The 19649-nt window shown below is 42.3% G+C and overlaps 1 protein-coding gene across 1 annotated transcript in view; it reads left to right on the forward strand.

The window, feature by feature from the left end:
• KCP (kielin cysteine rich BMP regulator) overlaps positions 1 to 19649 on the forward strand; it is a 521393-nt gene that overhangs the window by 180310 nt on the left and 321434 nt on the right. Inside the window, exons 21-22 of the mRNA XM_069229392.1 lie at positions 15166 to 15259; positions 17509 to 17591. Of these exons, the coding sequence (XP_069085493.1) occupies positions 15166 to 15259; positions 17509 to 17591 (177 nt within the window). The remainder of the gene's footprint in view (positions 1 to 15165; positions 15260 to 17508; positions 17592 to 19649) is intronic.

Genomic DNA, 19649 nt, shown 5'->3' on the forward strand with positions numbered 1-19649 from the left:
CTGCTTACTACAAGTGTTAGAATCTGTATTGGTACTTTGCAAAGGTTTTTACTGCAGGTTAAGTGCTTGTTTTTATTTACAGATGCTGTTTTTTAAAATCAACCATTTTTACAAACTGTCATACCTAAACAAATTGCCTAATTTGCACATATGTTATCCATGAGTGTGCTTTCTCCTGGAAATTCAAGATCTAGTTGAATTTAATGCAATAATAATTCACAGTTAATTACACAAAAAGATTGTGAATCAAGTCCATTATCTCTTGGTTTTAGAGAGTGGGGCAAATTGACACAGTGTTCCATACATATTTCTAAAATAGTGTTTAAGGACTCTTTTGGGTTAGGGTAATTGTTACAGATTAGTAAACTTCAGGATTTTCATTATTACAAAGGTTTGTTTTACTTCCTGGATTACTTATTGGTAATCTTGATTATTCTCAGTTTGTCGCTTCCTTGTTCGAATCCTGACAAATCAGAGGCGAGCAGCATCCGCAGGCCAGTTTTCTAATAGTAGTACGATAAGAAGAAATAATTTTTACATAAATGCCTTTCTCCCAATTCTACTATCTGCAGTACTCCATCCCTTTGTCCTTCAAGCTGTATGGCACTGCTTAATAAATCATTATCAGAACATCCTGGCTCATGGTTCTAAGGAAGGGAGTAAAAGTTATTTTTGAAGGACACCCCAAAGACCCACAGAGTCTTAGCTAAAGTGCCACAAAGAAATGTATTTCACTAGGAAACAGAACTGGGCTAGAATCTATTTATCCAGAAGCGCTTAATAATTCAGAAACAAACACTTTCACACTAGACCTAAAAACATCTAATCAATAAAGGGCAATAAATGTATGATAACGAAGCCAAGTAGCAGACCTTCAAATCTCATGCAGCGGAACTCTGTCTTTTTTATTCCATGTTACTACTATACTTCTGGGTGAACGTCTCTGAATTCCCTCAGGAACCTTAAAACCTGAAGTGATATAAGCCTGAGAAATTGCCAAATTGCCTGATATGGCCAGTGGCTTAAAGTAGAAGAAGAACTCTTCTCATCTTTTGTTGAGTATCCAAAAGAAACAAAGCATCACAAGAACAATACGTTTTAGATAAATAGAAAGAGCATTGAACTGAGAAGAGAGTTTAGGAAAAAAAATCCAGGACCACAGCATAAAACAACTCTGTCAGGAGAAAAATTCATTAATGAGGTGAAATCACTACAGATCCTAACTTCCTTAATCTCCTGGCATACGTGATGGCTAATAGAAATGCAGCTTTTGCAGAAAATCAAGATAACTGAAAGCATTTTTAAGGTTAAAAATGTGGACCTTGAAACTCATTTAAAGCTGTAGACATAACCCAAAAGGAAAAATGGAGAACTGCCCTGTTATTTTTAAAACTCTTACAAAGCCAGCCTGTAAGCAGGCCTGTAAGCAGACCTACATCAGTCAGAGCACCCCAAAATTCTCTAGACCCGTTAAAAGCTGCATATTAATCATTAATACTAGAAACTGCACAACCTATTAACATGCCTTCATGAAGAAAGTTGAGAATAAGAAAACAATTACAAGAACTAGGTCACAATCCTTTGCTGTGATAACATCTGTCAAAATCATTCCAATACTAAGCACAACTGAATATAGTCGAGGCCCATTGAGATGTTTGGAAAGCTAATGCCATTGCTCTAGAACAGCCCTGCAATGTAACCTTACTTGTACAGCGTATAACCTGTGACTTGAAGCATGGCCAGAACCTGGTAAAACAGGAGTGGAAACTGAAGTGAAGATGGTGTTAGAGGAAGGTGGAATGGAGGAGAGATTACTGGGCTGAGAAAGGCTGGGAACTAAGACCTGCCAGACCAACAATGAGTTATTAATATTGTTGTTTCTGTTTACATCTGTGTGTTCCTCAGCATACTGTGGAGAAGGAGAATGGGAGGGAAAGCATGCAGGAGACCTTTTAGCTAAATTAACATCAACTAAACTGAGTGGGGACAAGAAAGAGGTTCTGATTGGTGGTGGAAATGTCAAATATTGGATCCTGAACCCTTGACCACAACAATTAGGAGATATCCACTCAATGGTCATTACAGTGCAGAAAGTGGGAGTTTTTAATCAACAACTACCTTTTGGTCCTCAAATACAGGCCTTGTCATTCTGAAATCTCTGAAGCAGATTTGTCCTTTTCTTTCTGAGAAGTTTGGCCAAGTGGTTTGCTGCTTGTGTCCTTCCCCAAATTGATTTCTGTAATGCCATTTACCTAGGACTGCCTAATAATGCCTTGGGGAAGTTGCAACACCTTCTAAAAATGGTGGTATGAATTGTGACTGGATTGAAAACATTTGATCATGAAACCGCTGCCAGAGACAGATTAGGCTGGTTGCTCATAAACAAGTGAATTACCCTAAAATAGCTTGTTTGGTCCATAAAGCTGATTTTGGCACTCATTTCTCACAGAGCTGGTAACTCTGTGCTCTAGCAACTAACCCTTACTGAAAGCTAATCACAGTAAAATAAACAAGCTGGAGGAAGGATTTTCTGCTTCCTAGGACCTGATATGACCTGACACTGAATATCCAAACCATCCACAGACTGGGGCATTCAAGAAGGCCATGCATGCCTTACATTAGGCCTAAAACTAATCTTTGTCCTCTACCTGGATCAGGTTTATTTATATGTTGTCTTTTGTTGTGTCTTGCTGATGTTCATTTCCTTTACCTCTTTTGCCTCTTTTTGTCTTCTTTTAAATTGGTCCTTAACGGCAAGATGCTTTGGTGGATGTGCAATTCATAAATACAACAACAAAAGTAATAATAATAATAATAATAATAATAACAATAATAATAATAGTTTCCCGAAGCACTAAGGTGTTGTATACTTGAGTCTTCTCAAAAGATTTTCTGGAAGCGCTTGAAAGGTCACTAAACAAACTCAGTTGCAGTCTAATATTCTACAATAACATCTTCCACTGTACATCACAAATCACTGCGTTCAACATTTTACACTACCTGAAAGAAACATTAACTACTACAAAGTGGTAATGCATAGGACTCTTCTAAACTGATATGTAATTTTGCAATTAGAGATGCCACAGTCAGAGGAGTGAAATGCTGCTAAGTATGTACCTTTCCAACTAGAATACAATAAAAGTAGCCAAGATTCACTCTTAAGAGTCATCAAAGTGCTTTTGGAAGTATAGCCCTAAAACCTAAGCAGCAAGGCCATCAATAATTGTCTTAATTACTGGTAATTGGCATTACACTGACTCTCCTTTCCTGATGAAGAAGATGCACCTACCTCTGAAGACAGACAAATTGCGTGGAATTTCAATATCAATCCTACCTTTTTTTCGGGCCAGTCCTTTAGATTAAACTTTCCCCCTCAATAGGCTATAGAGATTGACGCTCATCTGGGAGGGAGGTTAGGTTTGTGTGCAGTGAGGTGATGAAGGAGTAAAAAGGATTAGCCAAAAACAATGCAAGAATTACTCCATCATCCGTTTAACTACCCATCCAGATAAATTTAGCATGGGAAGCTGTGAAAAGAGTTGGAGAATCCAAATGAGTGTACTGGAGTGTTATTTTATCTGTGACAAGAATGTTCTTATTGGCGGTATCGGTGCCAAGAGCCTACCAGAGTTAAAGCATGTTCCGGAGAAGCAGGAACCCTCCTCTTGTGCTTGGACAGCATGTTGCTGGACACCACACTCTGCACATAGCTAAGCATATGTGTAGCCTTCCATAGGTACTTACAGTCACCTCAAGCAGGATTTTGCAAGCTGCATGAAACCCCATGTGTGAACGGAGGAGCATAATGTGGAGTTTAATGATGAGGGAAGGGTTTCAAATTTCAGCTGCTTCTTATGCCAAAAAGATGTCATAAGTTTTAGTAAATGTGCATTGGCAAGTCTTATATTCTGTCCTTTCCAAGATGGTGGTCTATCCATAGAATGTTATCCAAGGACCTTAATCCAAAAGGCAGTCTTTTCCTGTTTGAGTCCTATATAAGGAGTCATATTCAAGTGATGAATGCCTTGCAACAAATTTGTTCCCTTATTTTTCTTAGTGATTATTGTTCCCTTGCTCTCATTTTTCTCCCTAATTGTTTTGATTCTGGCAGTTGTACCCTATACTGGATCTACTTCTTAGTGCACATGTTTAGCTGTTTCCTCTTCCCTGATGTCAGAAGGATTTAGCGCCTTCAGTATAAATCCTTATCTTCAATCGGGAGCTACAAGATTGTCAATGAAAGATAGTGGATTATTATTTGGGGTGGACAAGTGTCCACCTCAAAGAATAAGCCCACCACTTCCTACGTGTCATGCATACAAAATGAGCCTGTGTTCAAATGTGACACAAAGTAGTCAGGTTCACATCATGAGTATTTTAAGCAGCAGGTCATTAGTTGAAAAGTCACACAAATCTCAATAAAACTGCAAAACTAACTTTAAAATAAAGAGAATTTTTAATGAGTAAAATAAGACAGATAAAAATTCTTAAGGGGAACCGGAGATTTAAATTTTTAAAGATTAAAAGAGCAAATGATGGTCAATAGGTACAGTAGTCTGGGACAAAGGTTAGATTTGAGGCCAACTGCGAGGGAGCTGTGGTTGGATACACCTAGTGGATGAGTCGTAGTGAAAGTCTGAAGGTCATAAAGTTTCAAAAGTTGCAGTCTGAATACAATCTAGTCATTTTTTTAAAGAAAGAAATTGCCTCTTTGCAAGACAAATCTCATTTTGTAGCCACCGCTGTGGAATTTTCAGTCGGATACATGCTGTGGGTTGGTTCTTCTGAGGCTATGGAGTGTTTAAGGTTCTTTGCATTAAAATATTCTATGTCACAAAACAGAAAGGAACTTTGCTGTTTTTTTCAGAGATGCTGGAGCCTTTCAGCAGCTTGAATCTGCAAATCAATCTGACTCTCTGATACTGCAGATCATGTACATTTTGCTGTGGGTCCTCTTGGCTCCGGAACTCTAGAGATAAAGATTTCAAAAGTTTCCAAACATTTTTCTGGTGCCAAAGCAACCACAGGAGTACATTTCTAAACCACCCCGATCTCCGGAGATAACCTAAAGACTCTAAGGGCCTGATTTATGCTTTTTTAGCGCCGCATTTGTGTAATTTTTTTACGCAAAAGCAGCGCAAACTTACAAAATATAATTTAATTTTGTAAGTTTGCGCCGCCTTTGCGTAAAAAAATGACGCAAATGCAGCGCTAAAAATGTATAAATCAGGCCCTAAGAGTGCAACGGAAAGCAGTTCCCACCAGCAAGGTCTAATTGCCTTTGCTCAGCAGGGAATTGTAGTGAAAAAGGCCTCTTGCAGCATTTTCTTTCCCTGTAGCCACACAGTAGGTCAACCAATAGACCCTGGGAGGCTTCTTCTTTGTTCTGGTTACATGAAGGAGCAATTCAGTCCTTCAGAGCTCCTCACTGGTAAAAGACAAAAGGTTCAGTCCTTCTCTGCTTTTCCATAGGTCTGGAAAGTGTTATTAAGATGGTTCCTGGGGATGCCACATTTATGTCTGGCACCAGCTACTGGGTGGTGGTGATTCCTGGCATCTCCCTAACCAATGGGATAAAAGTTCTAAAGGGCAACCCTACCAACTTTTTCAGTTGATTCTGTTTGCCTTACTGCAGGCAGGCAGGCCGAAAACACTATGTACCAGTGTATTTTTAAGAGAGTAAAAGTAATTGGTCACACTAAATTTGGGCTCTGAGGGTTGTGTATGTGTGTAGGCAAGTGCACTATGTTAATCCACAGTGTCATCACACATCTAACACCAAATTTCATTTTGAAGCAGGCCATATACCCACAGCAAACTACAAAGACAGGAGTTAAGTAGGACAAAGACCAGATCCAACAGCACGTAGCAGGGGGTACACAATAATTTTCCTGTTCTCTCCCTTTTAAGTGCACCAAAGTGTTACATGTGGCTCACACAGTCCTGTCAGGCAGGATGTGACATTGTGGTGTCAAAAGGAGGCCAATAGTCCCCATAATGTATATTCTGCTGAGCTCTGTAGAGTCATCTCTGCCCACTCAAATCAACCTATTGTGTAGCCCCCTGGGAGGAATTTCATACCTCATTCAAGTATTAGGCTGAGCAGTTGCTGGATCTAATGCAAATTAATCTCCAGCAGGTTCCGGTAAAGTAAAGGCAATGTTCTAAAAGTTACATTTCCCGAATATTTAATGAAAATCCACCATTTCAGAGAATAAAATTTTTATTAAATATAAAAATAAGCCTTAGAATTGAGTCTTTAGGTAGCACAGGTCAAAAGTTATAGATTAAAGTCTATTAACTATACTTAGACTTTTCCTATGTACCATATGCAGCCTGACCAGTGAAAAAAATCATTTTGGCCCTAGTATCTGGGGAACATGCCATTTCTAATGTCATTCATGGTCTACTCTTACATATTATGCACCCTACATTGTGGGCAGCTAAGTGTGCTTAGGAGTGACTTACTTTACATTTAATATCAGGTTTCACTGAATGAATGATGTTGACAGGGCTGTGCAGCATCGTTCAAGCTGCTGCCACTGTTGTGCTACACAGGATAGGACTGAAGTTATGTTTTACTGCCACTGTAATAGATAGTACAATAGATGCCTTAGTACACAAGTGTCATTCAACTTTACTTCTGCACCATAAACAAAATGTGCTAATCAGGCTTTAGGTCAATTTTGACGTCTTAGGGGTCAGGGTATATACCATGGATGTCATCTGGGGTAATGCTTTTGCAACCCCTAGCCTTAGAGATGGCAAAATCACTGCCAAGCACACTGGGGAAGCTCATGTTTATTGTCTTTGGGGATCCGCTCTCATTATTTGTTATTCACTGTTATTATAATGTAAAATGGAACACCAGGAGCTGCAACAAAACTTTCGCAAACAACTGAGGTATGTAAATAAATACTTTTAATTGTTTGTTGTGTAATGCTTACTGGTGAGAGTTTGTGTGTGAGAGATAGTTTATGTGTGAGTGTGTGTGTGAGTGAAAGTGAGTGGGTGAGAGTCAGTGACAACTAGTGAGAGAGAATGAGTGAGTTTGAATGTCAGTGAGTATGAGTGAGTCTAAGTGAAAGTGGCTGAATGAGAAATAATGAGTAAGGATGAATGTGAGGGAGTGTTGAAGAATGTAAGTGAAAGTGAGTGACAGTGAGAGAGTGTAATTTTGAGCGAAAATGAGTCAAAGTCAGTGAGTATGAAGAAGAGTGAGTGCAAAAGTAAGAGAGAATGTATGAGTAAATGAAAGAGTGTATGTGAGTAGTGTGACTGAATGAGGGAGAATAAGTCAGAGTGATAGTTAATGAGAATGATGGAACTAGAGTGTGACTGAGTGTAAGTGAGCAAGAAAGTATGAGTGAGCCAGACTAAGAAGGAGTGAGAATGAATGAGTGAGTGAGACTAAGAGTGAGTGCAAGAGAGTGAATGAGAATGAATGAGTGTGAGCGAGTGTAAATTAAATGACAGTGAGTATGTGTGAGTGAGTGAATGTAAGTGAGCGTGAGTAAGAATGTAGTGTTATGCATGCCACTCTATCATTAGCCGTGGCATACTCAAGGTCAGTCTTGGCTTCTGGAGGCTACTATAGCAGAATACTGGCACCGGCATACTGGAGGCAATTCTTAGCATGACATGCAAGTGCAACACAATGCCACTGGCTTAGTAGGAAAACTATGGCTTAATGGGCACCCATGGTAAAATACAGGTACTAGCATAGTAGAAATAATTCTTACCATGTGAACCAGCTGCACAAAAAATGCTGGTGTTGGGACATTGGAGGTAATTTTTGTCATAAGGGACTATAACCATGGCATATAGGAGGGGGAGACCATGACAAAATACTGTACCTGACATGCACCTGTGACTAACAAAATGACGTAACAATCAAAAATTGCAGGCTCATAATTGCAGTAAGATTATTGAGAAAACCTGGTTGACTCTCAGTCCTGATGAAAGCCACCCTGTGAGGGCCATAAACAGGAGCTGAAACATATCGACTTTCCAGAGGGTATAAGGATAGTAACCCCTCCACATATATTACAGTTTTAAAACATTTTATCCGTACCAGTGGTACCCAAAATAAAGGGAAACCGGAGTAACCACAAGTTTTTTTTGTATATATACTCTCCCCATTAGCTCTAGAGCTTTATCAAAAGTGCTCCCTCAAATTTGGTCGAGTCCCCCTGGTTTATAGGGACCAGGATGCAACCTGATGATGAAGCATGACACCAATACGGAGTTTGAGGGTCCTAAATGAAATATTTAATATTCCCACAGGGAGGTCATAATGGTGTATGTGTTTTTGTTTGTGTGTGTATATGATACGTAAGGGAGGTAGTATCCTACAATCCCCTTTACAAAATATCCTCTCTCTCCCCTCCCACAGTAAATAAGTGGGTTTCTTGTTTGAGTACATCACATTCTGTCACACACTTCTGTCCTATCCCTTGGGTAAAGAGTTAACGCATGGCCCCCAATATACTAAGTGGTAGCTTCCACTGCTAATTTTGTTAACCCTTAAACACCAGTTGTTTACTATAGATGCATATCCACTCCCTTTTGGCTAGTAAAGAGACTTCATACAATAGCATATATGTTTCCCTGCACTTAAGACACTAGTATTTTTACATAAATTGTGACTCATCAGCAAAATTCTGTGACTGATGAGGAGTTTTCCCGCTAGCCACATTAGCTTCTTTACCCTGGCTAACTAGCTGATGTTACTAATGTCCACTGAATTATACTGAACCTCCTTTGTAACATGAACCCATCCCCTACAGATCTTCAATCACAGTATTAGTGCTTTGATAAACTCCTTCTTTATGAATGAAACATGTTAGCTGGGTTGTCATAGCTATTGTTTGAGCTAACAATGAAATGGATTCAACTATTGTAGAATTAAAAGAAAGTAACCACAGGATCGTAGACCAAAGCATCATTGTTACTTTTATATCTTGATGTTCATCCTCCTTGTTCAAATTTAAAAGACACAGGCTAGGGCTGAGCGTCACATGCTCTTATTCCTTATTGGAACACAGTGCTTTTGGGCCAACTACCAAGTGTCTCCTAATGTTGTCTGTAGGAAGCTAGCTCTTTAAACAGTGGACCAAAAAGAGGTGCATTGTGTGAAGAGTCCAAGCAAACTCCAGAGGAATTACAGAGCCCAGAACCCATCTTCCTACACTTCTAGGCCACAAGCCAGGTACTCAGCCACAACTGGTGTGGAAGAGTAAGGAAGAAGGCTGAATGGTTGCAGGGCCTACTCTGCCTTACACCCTCCTATCCAGGTCATTTCCACTGGAAAGCTGAGCTACCTCAACTGTGTACGGCCTCCAGCTAAAATGTTCCTTGTCAGCTTTTTCAGTTTCCTCGCCCATTCTTCGTTCTTTTGGGTGAGAGATGTCCATCTCTGCTAACCTTATCTTAGGGCAACCACTAGCTTACCCAAAGAGGTTAACCGCAGCTTGAGTAACCCCACCATGACCAACAGGGTCAGAGGGCCTATCTTGCTATTTTTCTTGAGGTCAGACCACCATGCCAAGGACAGTGCAGCCATAAAATTTAACACCCAGCCGTGGTCACTGGCAGCTGTTTGTGCCAACAACCACACCTTTAGCTCTTTACTGACAGGTGAAGGGGCTATGTTACATACTTCTTTGGGTGCAGGGTGCATGCATGCTGTTTTAGAGTGGGGGCTTGCTATATCCTGTAGTAAATAGCCTCCTTCCACTCTCTCTTTTGTCAGCTGAGGATCCACCAACTCATGCTTAACAGTTGCCTGACTAGTCAGGACTTCTTGTGGATCAGGTTGGGCTTCACCAGTGCAACTTTGGAGTTCTTCCTTATTGGAGCAGAATCTGCTTTCCTACACTTCTTTCTTTTCCTTTTCTTCTGTGGCCTAGTTGCATTAGGTGCAGATTCAGCACCTCCAGAATCCTTGGGAGGCAACTGGCATTGGACCGGTTCTTTTGGGCTCTGACCAACCTCTGGGAGGTAATTTCCAAGGAGACAGTCAAGGCGGAGTTCTGTACTGATTACCACCCCTCTCCAACCAAGAGACCCGGCTATTTCTAGGGGTGCTAAAGCCACAAGCCTATCAGTAACCTCCTCTAGGATAGCCCTTACTCTTCGAGTCTCACCTGGGATATTCTGATTTGAGAGTACTAGCCTGCCATGCTAAATAGTGTGATTGGCACAGGTATCTCTTCTCAGGACAGTGGTTGGAATTCCTTTGACCAGTAGGTGGTGAAAGTGCCTGCTTCCTTTTGGAATCTCCAACTCAGCTTTGGGTCCCACTTTCCAGTTAAAAGCAATAAGGACTTCCTCATCTGTGGAATCATCTGCAAAGGCTACACTGGCAACCCCTGGGGCACACTAGTGTTTTTTGTTTTTAGGACAGGAAGTGTCCTTGGTTCAATGCCCTGTCTGCTTACAGTCAAAGCACCAAACCTTTGTGGCATCCCAGTTTTTACCCTGGTACCTACTTTTGTTTTTGGGAGATGTCTTGGGGCTCACCCTCCTGAACAGATTTTTAGGGGCCTACAGAGAACTCCATTTCTTAATGTTTAGAGTTGTCCACCTTTTTCTTGGGGGAGTGGGGCTTCCCTATCCCTTTTTTGGTCACCCCCCTCCATGACTTTTCTTGGACACTCTAGTTTTTACTCATTGATCAGCCTTCTTCCCCAACTCATGGGGAGAGACTGGACCCAGGTCCACCAGGTATTGATGCAACTTTTTAGTACAGTTACTTAACAGATGTTCCTTCATAATTATATTATAAAGCCCTTAATAACCTCCTTTACAAAATCTAACCAACCACTTAGCGTTTTCACTAAAAAGTATACAAAATCAACCAACGTCTGACCGTGGGTTTTTTGAGTCTCCCTGAACCAGATTCTATATTCCTCAGTGGTGAGTCCAAAGCCCTCAATCAGGGTTCCCTGCATGAGGTCATAGGACTCAGCATCTGTCTCATTAAGTGTCATTAGTCTATCCCTGCACTTTTCTGCAAACAGCTCCCAGAGTAGAGGTCCCTAATACTTTTTTGTTGAGTTTCCTCATTCTGCAAGCCCTTTCAAAGGCTGATAACCATTTGGTGATATCATCGCCTTCCTCATATTTGGAGACAATCCCTTTGGAGAGTTTAGGGTCTAAAGCTACTTCTTTCAACCGTATTTAAGTTGTTGCCACCACCAGAGATAAGTACTAAGCCTATCACAATTCTTTCTTTTTCTATAGCAAGGAGTTTAGCTTCTAATTCTATCCTCCTAGCTAGTTTTTGAAGATCAGCATCTTCACTAGCGACAACAGCTGGTGTACTGTCAGAAGAGCTCAGAGTGGTGTTACTATCAGTGGGGGTGCTAAGGGAATCACCATCCTCCTCAACATCCTCTACCCATTGGGGGCTTCTTTTTCTGCCATAGCCCTATCATTTTCTACTAGCAACTGCTGCAGATGGGCTTTTGTGGGTTTAGGACCCATGACTAGTTTCTATGCTTGGCACAGGGCCTTAAGTTGGAGCAACGTAATCATTTTACAGGGGCTCAGGGTGAGCTCCTGGGAGAAACCTGCTGCTCAGTCATGGTTTTTAAAATAGCTGGGACCTTTTTAGAATCTTACACAAAAATTCCAAGCAATTTTTAAGAACTAACTATCTTGTTACCTTTTTAAACTTCTAACAACATGGACTGGGGGCTTAACCAAGGACTTAACAGATCAGATTAGAAATTTGGAAAACAAAATCTAAAAAGTGAAGATCAAAGAATATTTTGGGTAACTAAAGTCAATTTTGGATTCTTTAGTGGAATCACAATACTGACAGAGTGGTACAGTACATGCAAAGTCTTCTATTCCACCGCTGCCATTATTGTAGGAAGTTGGCTTTTTATACAGTGGACCAATAAGAGGTACACTGTGTAAAGAGTCCAAGCAAATCCCAGAGGAATTACAGAGGCCAAATGGCACCCCAGATGCTCTCTTTTGTGGTAGTGTCAGCAACCAGTAGGCATATCAGACGGTAGCGTTAAGCATATATTGCACACACAAAGCCAGTAAGTGAGAGACATTCAATAAAGAAATCTGACACCAATATATAAAAATAACTATACATTTTGATACCAAGATCATCGGAATCGGGTGAGCACTTTTCTAGTAATGAATTTTTACAGTTTTCAAAAGTTGACAATGTTGGAGGGGTAATGTTATCCTAGGGGGAAAGGACATATACTGCATACTGGTACTCAGCAGCAACGTACAGGCCCTATCTTCAGGAGTTAAGGTAATTAAGTGACAAGATCCAACGCAGCACCAAGAGGTCACTTCGGGAGGCCCTGGGTTATCTGGGTGCAGAGGTGCTTTTCATCGTCGGTTGCCCTAATGTTATCCTATGGGAAAAGAAACATATACCTAATTCGGGCACTTAACAATGACCTACAGGACTGTTCTTCTGGAGTTGCGGTGAGTATGGGGCAAGGTCCAAGGCTACACCAACAATTCTCCTGCGGGGCCTCTGGTGCATCTGAGTGTAGAGGTGTGTTACGGTGTCAGGTGTCCCATTCACTTCAGTGGAGATTATTCTGGTCAGAAAGAGACTGCCAGCAAGGACTTGGCACCAGTCTGGGGGAATGCACAGGGAGACTCCACCCTTGAGATCCTCAGGCATATAGACACACCATTGTCTCCTCAGGCTGTGGGGGTAGGGTGCAGTAGTGGCTTTTGGGACCGGGTTCTGGTGCAGGCCATACTCATGGTTGGAGGGGACCACAGAAAGAGGCTGCAAGTTGGGAAGTTCACAGTGGGTGAACTCAAGGTGGCCTTCGTCTCTGGTGGGCCTGAGAACCACGTTGACACTGTTGGCCCACTTCAGCTCTGGCTAGGTGGCTCGAGTGCAGTGGTGATGCCCAGAATCGGATTTGTGGAGGTCCCAGTCCTCACAGTTCTTTCTTGGGTTGCCTGCAAATGCAGGGGAGCAGCCCCTTTGCTCTAAGGGAGTTCTTCTTGGTGATTTGTGAAGCACTGGCAGCTCCCCTGGTTTCTTGGATGCTTCAGGACCAGGACAGGTCAGTTGCTCCTCAAGGGTCGGGTGCAGCAGGCAGGCTGACAGAGTTGGTGCCAGGTCTGTCATGCTCCTCAGTTCTCAGGTCATCAGGCCTCTTTGTCTACTCCTTCTTTTGTGCCCAGCAAAGATCTAATGTCCTGGTAACAGGGGGGCCCCTAAATACTCAATTTAGGGGGTGTTAAAGGGGAGTGAAGGATAGTAGCCAATGGGCTACTTATCCTCTGTGTCACTACACCCCCTAGATGACCACTTCCTTTGGGAATTGGGCATCTCCCTGTCCCAGAATTCCTAATTCCACCACACAAAAGATGGCAAAATTCTTAAAGCTGTGTTTGTTTCAGGTTGATCACCCTAGGGGTGTGTCCAGCCTGGAAATGCAACACCCCTCCTGCATAGCTAATTTCCCCTTCTGTCTAAGTGCCAGATGGGTCCTGGGACAAGGGGGGCAGCAGCTTCCTCTGAGGAAGTCCAGATTTGTATACCAAAGATGGTGGGCTTCTTTGAAGCCTCCTGTCTTGGAATGCAGATGTTCAAGTCATCCTGTTAGAAGGGGTGTCTAACACCCCTGCCTAGGTAGGCTTTGTTTCTGACCTCCAGAGAGCAAGGGCTCTCATCTTTTGGTTGCAGGCTAGCTATAACTAGTCAATGAGCTCACCAGAGCTCACCAGAGGTTGATAGGTTTTTCAGGGAGCACCTCTACGGTGCCGACTGGGTGCATGTATTATTAAATCCATTACTGGAGTCAGTGAGGGTTTATTAACTTGAGATGTTTGTTACCAAACATCCCTATCTTCAGAGAAGCCATCATGTAGCTGGGGAACTCCTATTGACGCGTCCAGAACATGTATTTAAAATAGCTTCCCTGCACACTTACTAGGTCTAAGAATCAACAATGACATAGCAGGGGCATATCTGCACATGTAACATAATGCACCCTACCTTAGGGCTGTAAGGCCTGCTGTATGGGTGACTTACAAATATCACATGCAGTTTTTAAGGGACATCGCACACAGGCTGTGTACCATGTCATGTTTTCACTTTTGGGACAGCAGTCTTCATGAAGTTGGTGCTGGGTCTCTTAGAGTGGCACAAGTTATGCTGCAGCTCTTAGGGAACCTCTTTAGTACCAAGGCCCTAGGTTCCAGAGGTACCATTTACTAGGGACTTACAGGTGTGCTGAATGGCGTGGCCACTTGGGGATCAAGTGACCAAGGGCCATATGTACGAGCACTTTTTCCCATAGACACAGAATGGGTAAAAACCTTTGTTACATCTGGCCCCAAGTGTCTTATTTTGGGGAAGGAACACTGCTACTGGGGACTTGGTTAGCAGGAACTCAGTGCACTTCAGTCAAAGTTGCATCAAAAACCAGGCAAAAAGTGGGGAGGTAGTGCAAGCAGATCCCAGCTTCGTACATTGACAGACCCTGGAAACAATGTTTGTACACTAAATAAAATCCCTGTAACTTATTATAACTTACAAAATTCCTTACTTCAAAATGAGTCCCCTCTTTCCACCACTATTGTTATCTCTGCCTAGTTTTAGGGAAAAAACATTGATCGGGCCATGTAAAGATGATTAATGGAACCCAAGTGCACTTTCAATTGTCATGCAACAAGTCCATCTTTTTTAAGACTGAGGAATGGTTAGAATTTTGCCAATAATTCTTAACCAAGGTAGAAAAGTTAGCCTTCTTTGCAAATGCTGCAGGAATTGCCTTCTTTATATTTGTCTATTCTATTGACAGTAAGGAGGTTGGAGTTCTACTGCTATACTTCAGGCATCATCGAAATTAGGCCAGGCAGAAAAAACAGGTTAAAAAACACTTCTCTAAATTGTTTCACTAGGAAGCAGAAAGCGCTCGCTTTTTTCCAAGTGAATATTTAACCTCACAGCATCAGCTCTATGGCGAAGATTTGGAGTAATGAATCTAGTCAGCAAGTAATCGGGCCATATTCAGAGGCAGAGCCCTATTCACTGAAGTGACTCATCTTTTCTCTGGGCAGATTATGTAGATAATTTCTTAACAAGGATATTGCATAAGTGCTTCAGATATAATACATGAATGCTTTTCTCATACTTTCCTTTATCCCCCACAGGAAGGCTCGGCTTTTTGTAGAAAGAAAGATTGTGCTGAGCAGTGTTCATTTCCAGAGAGGCCAAAGGCTAGCACCTGCTGCCCAGTGTGTGATGGTGAGTATTGATCATACAGCTTACTATCCTGAATAGCCTGAATTGTGTGTCTTTGATGGTTAAAAATACGTTTGTTCTAAGATTATAAATGGCCTTCTGAAACATGCTTGTTAACTCTGTCTAGTGGATTGATGTCAGATCTGTAACACTGCGACAGATTGTCTTGCCTACCTGCAGCCTTAATTGGCTTATTCGGTAGTTGAACTAATGAAAGAGAATGTGACTGTTTATAATGACCACACGTCCACTTGACTATTCAAATAACAGAGAAAACCAAAAATTAGAAGTCTGGAAGTGAACAAAAAACATTTCAGCTGACTGACTATTCACATTGTTTAGCACACACAGCTCTTTATGTGGCACTGGTGGCAAAGTGGCCATAACTAAATAAATATGTTTTGAGCTGGTATCTGATGGAGCTTAGGGAAGGAGATAAATAAATATTGAGTGGAAGAACGTTCCATGTTGAACCAGCCTATCCAGGAACCTTAGTTTTCCTTTAGAGAATCTACAAGGAGGAACAGCAGACATTGGAGTCCAGCATTGGACATCGGATGCCAAATAGAGGTACCATTTGGCACTTTAAGACTAGACAGATGACTTTAACATTGAGGTCATTTTTTGTGTTAGTCTGTGCCAGACTTGCTGGCCATGGAACCCTGGTCCAGCTTCACTGGAAGTGGATCAGTGTTCCTGCATTTTGGCTATGGTAAGTGTTTTCAACAACACACTAGGGAGGTTGAAATAGAGAATACTAGGGTAGTCTAACACTCATTTGACTGGCATAAATAAAGTGGATCCTCAAAAGAGGAAAGATGTGGTCCCGTTGAGGCTGATTGGTGGAATGAAGCTGCTGTAAACCACCACATCTACTTTGGCCTGAGAGAACGTACCAGGCTCCAGATAGTTCTCTTGGATGAGACCAGGGTCTAGTGCCAAAAAGCAATTAAGCACAAAGAAAGTGCCATTGGATTTTAGAACTATTCAGTTGTCCACTCTTTGTTAAGCTTCACAGAGTTGCAATTTTCAGTCATTTCATTTTTTTGTCAGTTCTGTCACCTGATTTAGATTTGCAGGTCATCCATGTGCAGTTGACACACAATGGAGAACCCCTCAAAGATGTTGAACAGAGAAGCTGGGTACATATTAGTAAGTGCAGGCAGTTGTGGTGATATTCAGCTTGAGGTATCTGTATTATTGAAAACCACAGATGGATTTCAGACAAACAAGAACATCCATAGCCCTTTACACTTAAATGCCATTTCAGTATTGGTGCTTGGTGTTGTGTCACAGACAATTGTGGATGTCTTGGAGAGTTTGCAAATCCTCGACAACTATGTGTTCAACTATTTCCATCATGTTTGCAAGCTGCCACTCATGGTAAAGTGTGTGTTCTGCTTGCTAAGCTTTTACTTTTAGTTAAGTGCTTTGTTAAGCACTGCCATTTAAGGAGCTGTTGTTTTAAGACAGTGGCAAAATTTGAAGCATGCCTGGCATTTGAAAAACAAATCTGCTCTAAACCCAGAATCTTGGAAAGTTTTTTTTTAACCGAGTTGCTAACCTGCAAAGCAGCAATGACAGAAAGGTTATCTGTGCTGCATGTCCTATCTTTAACTTGGAGATATTACTGGAACCTTATGGTCTCTGCGTCTTAGATAAATTATACTTTCCTGAAACTAACTTTAAAATAACACAAAGCCTGTGAATGCTATTAGCCTTGGAAACCATGTAAAGAAAATGCTACTTTGTTGCTCTGAATAATAGTAACTTGCTTTCATAAAGTGCTTCATACCTCAATTCCACCATTTGTAAGCCATGTAAATATTGGGTGCTATCATAACCCAATTTAATAGAACTGAATTTACTAAGCTCTAAAGGATGGAAGGTAAATTGGCCGTGCTAGGATTCAAACTCGTGACCTCCAGAGCAATGGATATCAGCAGTAAACACTTAACTCCCAGTACAATTTCCCGTTTGCGCAGACTTAACAATCAGGTTCTCTCAATAAAATTGCTAACATGGATGCTTTGTGTTCTGTCCTTATTACATGTCAAACAGATACAGGTTAAATGCTTGGTTACATTTTGAGACATATTTGCTTACACTTTAAACCCTTTAATTCCAGTGTCATACTTCTAAGCTTTTGTTAAGGATCTTTGACTTGCACTCTACGTATGTCCTTCATCGGACCAGCCTTATGCAATGCACAAGTCATTATGCCTGCTCACATTTATTCTGTTTTTTTGAAGGTTGCTTCTACCATGGAAGGGAGTACCAGAATAAGCAGACTTTCACAGACAGCAAGGATCCCTGCAGCCTCTGCACTTGTGACGTAAGTGTGTACTAAGACACTGCAAAACGCTTTCAGTGTCAATATTTAAGAGCAAGAAATACACTGAGACCTGAATGAACGTGGAAAAGTGATGTGCATGTCTATCACTTAGTTGCATAGTGTGAATCTGCCTCAGGCGTGGATCAGAAGAGAGTTGTGAACAGATTTCACTCAGGCTCCAGACCTTTCCACATGCATTTTTGTAATGTCTATGTCTCTGTGGTAAGAATAGAGATCGTATAAATTTGACTAGATTGATGCAGGACTCTAATTTCATAACTAGTTTTGGTGTAAGCAGCCTACACTGAGTGACAGCGTTCAGGAAAATAAATGCTGAAAGCTTTTCCATCTTTGATTCCTTACAGGGCTATTACCACTTCATCAGGTTTCTGAAAAGTGTGTTTTTGGATGTGGTTGTGTAATGTATTTGTCTTGTTTGTGTGTGCAGTATGAAGGTGTTTGGGCAAAATAGTATGGGCCTGATTATGAGGCTGATGGTCTTGAGACTGCCAGCCTCGCAGTGGCAGTCAGGACTGCCGTTGCTGTCCGACTGCCACATTACGACGGTACCGCTGTCTCCGCCGGGATCGGTGATCCCAACGGGCTGACGGTGGGGGAGGTCCGAATCAGACAAGGTGGCGCTGCATGCTGTTGAGCTCGGAGTGTTCTAAGTTATTTTTCTTCAAAGAAGGTTTTTCGAGTCACGGAAACAAGTGACTTCTCCTCTTGGTAATACTGTGCATCGAGTCCTTTGTTAGATGGTTTTCTTTCTTTCCACCGTTAGGTTTGGATGTTCTTCATCTCGCTCCAATGGATCTCGATTTGGTATTTCTGAACTTTTCTACCTTTCTATAATACCGTCGGTATTGTTTCGATCGCGTTTCCCATCTATACTCAATCTGATTTAGACTGTCAGGGTCTAATTCTTGCCCTTAAAAGGGGTTTCCCCTTTTAAGGGCCTACTTCAATGTCGGGCTGATGCAACAAACTCTGTTCTGATTCTGTCCACTGTATCACTCTAAATTCCCATACACCGACCAACATTCCGTGTGTAATCTCTGTGTATCTACCGATTGAGAAGAGACTTGCAACGCCTGCAGATCATTTCAATCTAAAAGGACTCTCAGGGCCCGTACAGCTCGTCATCTCGAACTGGCTTCCAAGTCCACAGAAGACAAACCTGATATTTTTGGTGAAGAACTCGCGCAGGAAGAAGTCCGACAAGGGGCACCATTTTCCATACAAGGCTCGGACTCTGATCAACACTCCGATGATGATAGCCACGATATACCTCTGACGCAGTACGTGAGTACAACTGTCCCATAACACCACACAAAGACATTAAAAAAGACTCCAGCACAGGTCGTCGGTCCTCCACTGCCTTCGGACCATGGTCGGATCCGAAAAGCAAGTCCGGATGACCAACCTTCGGGTTTGGCGCTGAGAACAAAGACCAAAGTGCACTTGACATCGACAAAACAGACTGCTACAGCTGTCTCTGTATCGAGCCGACAAACTAAAGGAACATCTTCGGAGGTGAAAACTAACAACAACTTCAGAGGCAACATTTTCAGTACAAGTTAAACACTCAGGGGGTCATTCCAAACTCAACCCGCCACCTGACAGCTGGTGCCGTCAGGACACCGCTGGCCCTATGACAACTTCACTGCAGGGCCATCGGGCGGAAACAGTGTTTCCACTGTTACCGCCTGCAGGCCCTGTGGTGAAGAGGGCCTTAACATTCTGAGCCCGCGGCAATGTGGCGGTGCAGCGGGTGCAATAGCACCCGGCAAGCATTTCACTGCCGTAATTCGGGAAATGAAATGCGCGACAGGCTGTGAATGGGGGTCCCAGCACTGCCCATGCCAAGTGCATGGGCAGTGCAGGGGGCCCGGGTACCCTCAGTCCGCCAGCTTTTCCACGGTGGTGTAAACTGCCATGGAAAGGCAGACGGAAGGGGACCGGTAATCTGGAGGGCAGTGCTGCTTGCAGCGCTGGCCTGATGGATTACAACCGCCAGGACCGCCAGGCTGGAGGCTGACTGCAGCCTGGCTGTGT

Source organism: Pleurodeles waltl, chromosome 4_1 (assembly GCF_031143425.1).
Source record: "Pleurodeles waltl isolate 20211129_DDA chromosome 4_1, aPleWal1.hap1.20221129, whole genome shotgun sequence".
In the NCBI taxonomy this organism is placed as follows: Eukaryota; Metazoa; Chordata; class Amphibia; order Caudata; family Salamandridae; genus Pleurodeles; species Pleurodeles waltl.